The 3545-nt window shown below is 40.8% G+C and overlaps 1 pseudogene across 1 annotated transcript; it reads left to right on the top strand.

The window, feature by feature from the left end:
* Nucleotides 1–2122: 2122 nt before the first annotated feature.
* Nucleotides 2123–3434, top strand: TEOVI_000577300:pseudogene (annotated as a pseudogene). Its single transcript is given in 2 exon segments — nucleotides 2123–3352; nucleotides 3354–3434. Coding segments are annotated over 2 exon segments (1311 nt in total).
* Nucleotides 3435–3545: the final 111 nt, after the last annotated feature.

The following is a 3545-nucleotide window of genomic DNA, read 5'->3' as shown; positions in this document are numbered from 1 at the left end:
TGTTTTGAGTGTGTATATACTAATATTATAATAATAGAAGAAATGATAAGAGTAGTAATAATAATAATAATAATAGGAGAGTTTTTAAAAATAGTTATAAAAAGAAAGGAGATTGTTATAAAATAAAAACTAAAGGAAGGATGTAGGGAGAGAATAAAAGTGCCAAAAGCGTGCTGTTTTATATCGTGCATTTAGTCTGCTCGTTATGCGCTAGGTTCACAACGACTCCAGTGCCCCTGTAAACAAGAAATGGACGTTGAGCGGAAACGCGATCCCATTCTCTTTTCATCCAATGAAACCTTGGAGCTGATTGACTTAGCCGCATATGTGCGCAGTTTCAAACATAATTATTACGATGGAAACCATCATATACAAGGAGTTTATTGAAGGGAAAGCGAAGAAAATTTAGATTCTTGTATAAAAGTGAAACGGAGTTGCTTCTTTATTGGCAGAATAAGCCACAGACAAGTATGGAGACTCAACAAAAACACGAAAAGAAATGAGGGGATATGTGTCAGCATAGGCCAGGAGCAAATAATACATCTGTACAAGACCATGCTCCACGTTGTACAGCGACATAAATAACAGTGAAAATGTTACTAACTGTAATTTTAAGTGTAATTGCTGATCTTAAAGTTCAGCTGTGCAGCAAAAGCTGAAACAGATAGAATGAAAAAGCAGGGAGATTTGATGTAATATCGAAGCCTTTTTATTATAAGATATAGTAACAATAGCCAATAGTTGTGGATTACACTATAATATATCTGAAGAAAAGTTTTAAAAACCGAGCCTACTAATGTATTACTGCGGGTAGAAGAGGAATAATAAGTAAGAAGAAATTATTAAAAATAGCACATATATGTATCTGCGGAGTAGTTCTATGAAGTTAAAATAATTAGCAGTTATACTCATCAAGTTTCATGTTTGTATAATAACCAGATATTAATACCATTAAAAAAGTGAGTCATCCATATATATAAGTTGGCGACGAATAGGAGCTATCAGTAGGAATTAAGGGTTAAAATCCTTGGAACAGGCATTTGTAGACAGAAAATGACAAAGCCTTAGGCGAAGTCTAAAAGCAATCTTCAAAAATAAAAACAAAAACAGAAACTCAATCTTTCCCAGAGAATCAGCAGCGTTACATGGTTGTTCCGTGTAAAAAAGGAAGCTTCAAATCAGAATATGATGGAAATCAATAAAGACAATAAATCTTAATTGTTTGCGATATAAGTAATATAGAAAAAGATTTGTTAGAATTATAAAATGGAAAATTTAAGATTAAACTCAATGCATTTTACGACGCTAAAACACAAATAAATGCTAAATAGTTGCTCAAAAATATTTTTTTGTTTTTACCTTCAAACCACAAACAGCCGGCAAAATATTTATGCCAGCGTTCAAATAGGAAGCACAGAAAAGAATCCAAAAATAGAGGCAAGTACGCAAAACACCAAGAAGTTTTCACAAGCAGCAGCAAAAGCAGGAAAGATTACACAGCCTGGTCAAACGTAAAACAAGGTTCAGAAGCAAAAGCTGCTAAAAAACCAAGAAAACCCCAAACTCTCAAGTGCAAAGACCTCCAAAACATACATGATACCGTGGAGACGTCCGGTAAAAGTATATAATACTGGGGGTGGAAGTGAACTCTGAATCAAGCATTTCCGATGTCTACCCCACAGCAACGGACGACTGATTCTGGTAACCGCTTGAAGCTGGCAAACCTAGAAGAAGCTGTAGTCGATAAACAGTTGCTTTCCCCTTTTACACACAAAAGGCCCGTATTGCTAAGGAAGCTATATTTGCATTGAGGCAATGTACCGCAATCAGAAATACTTGAGCGTTTCATCAAGACACGAAAAAGAACATGAACAGAAGGCGTTCATGACCGTCCAATCAAGTGTAAAAATACAAATCAACTCTGAAAGCTGTTTTTATTTCATGTTGCATCAAATAATTTGCACTAATATTCACAGACACAGTAGCAGAAAGAACTACCACCAGTAAAAAAATAACAGAACAGCGTAGAAAAAACGACAGGAATAGCAAAAATATGATAGGAAAGCCGGTCCAAGCAAAAAACGCCGCCGTTCTGGCCGTAATGCTATGCTCTTGGTTTCCGATCCAAAGTAAACAAATTACAGTGCCATCGAAGCAAGCAAAGTCACCCTGCCATTCTGCGACGCAGTTAAAAGATTTATCAGAATCAGCCACGGCAGCACTCGCAGCTGCGCTCAAAGCTGCAGAAGCAGCAACCACAGCGGCCACGAAGTTACGGACAGCAGCGTTATAGCAATCACGAAGCTCGCAAACAGCACTACTCGCAATCGCAGAACGCAGTCAGCGGAGGGCAAACCAGCTGATGAGCCAAACGTCATCGGCCACAATCACAATACATAAAGGTGCAGCGGCTGCCGACAGGCTAAGCGGTGCTGCGGAAACATTAGCGGGACTGCAAACGTTGACACTAAAAGACGTCGACAAAGTAGCGGTGGCCACTTTCACGGCGTTCGCCAGAACGACCCTAACGCTACAGGTTGAAAGTCAAACACACGGCGCATGCTACAAATCCGAGAACGAACGGCAGGAGACGGCGGCCGCAGAAGAGGTACCGCCAACTAATACCGACGAATTAACGATCCCTGTAGCAACAGCGGCAGCCGGCGGCACAGAAGCAGCGAGTCCACTGTCCATATGCGGCGACAACGGAGCGGCCGGAGGCATCACCGGCGCTGGTGACTGCACCTCTGGCCAAACGAACAACATCGGCATTAAAGGCGGCAGACTACTAACAGTCGCGGCGACGCCGACGCACATTGACAAGCCAGGCGGAACTCCCAAGTACAGAACCGTCGGCAACACACAATCCGTTCCGTCGGCAAAGACAATAGAGCGGGAGCTAGCACTAGTCCAAGCAATGTTAAGCTCAGCCAGGGACCTCGAAGCTGCTATAACAACTCACGACTGGGCTACGGACTACGATGAAAACGAGCTGAAGACGATAATAGCTAAGGCCATAGGAGGAGTTGACGCGACACCCAATAAACCTGAAATCAAGGATGCGGTTGAAGCAGTAACAGCTGAACTCTTCGGAAACAAAGGTGATAAAATAACAAAGACACTAAAAACGTTTGTGAGTGGTTTGAAGCCGGACAAAGCTACGGGAACCGACGGAAGCAAAAACCTTGATTCAATAACAGACCCTGACGTACTCTACAAAGCAACAACCTATTACACAATCAAAAGATTCATCGACGACCAGGAAGAAAAGAAGAAAAACCAAGCAAGCCCCTCATGTCCCACCAACGCAGAAAAACCAGCAGAACCGAAAAAAAAAACAGCAGACGAATGCAAAAAAACACACAACAAACGAAGATTGTAAAAAGGAAAAAGGTTGTGATATCGATGATAAAAAAGATCAAAAATGCTTCCCAATAGCCGAAACTGACAAGAAAGATGATAATTCGTTTTCTGGCAAGTTATGAGTTTAAGTTTTGCAGTTAATCGTTGCTTTTGTTATTTTTGTAGTGTCTTGAAATTGTAGA

The sequence above is a fragment of the Trypanosoma equiperdum genome (assembly GCF_001457755.1).
Source record: "Trypanosoma equiperdum strain OVI genome assembly, contig: ctg_1851, whole genome shotgun sequence".
NCBI classification, from domain to species: domain Eukaryota; phylum Euglenozoa; class Kinetoplastea; order Trypanosomatida; family Trypanosomatidae; genus Trypanosoma; species Trypanosoma equiperdum.
Note: the sequence above shows the minus strand (reverse complement) of the source record. Positions and strands in the feature narration are given on the sequence as shown.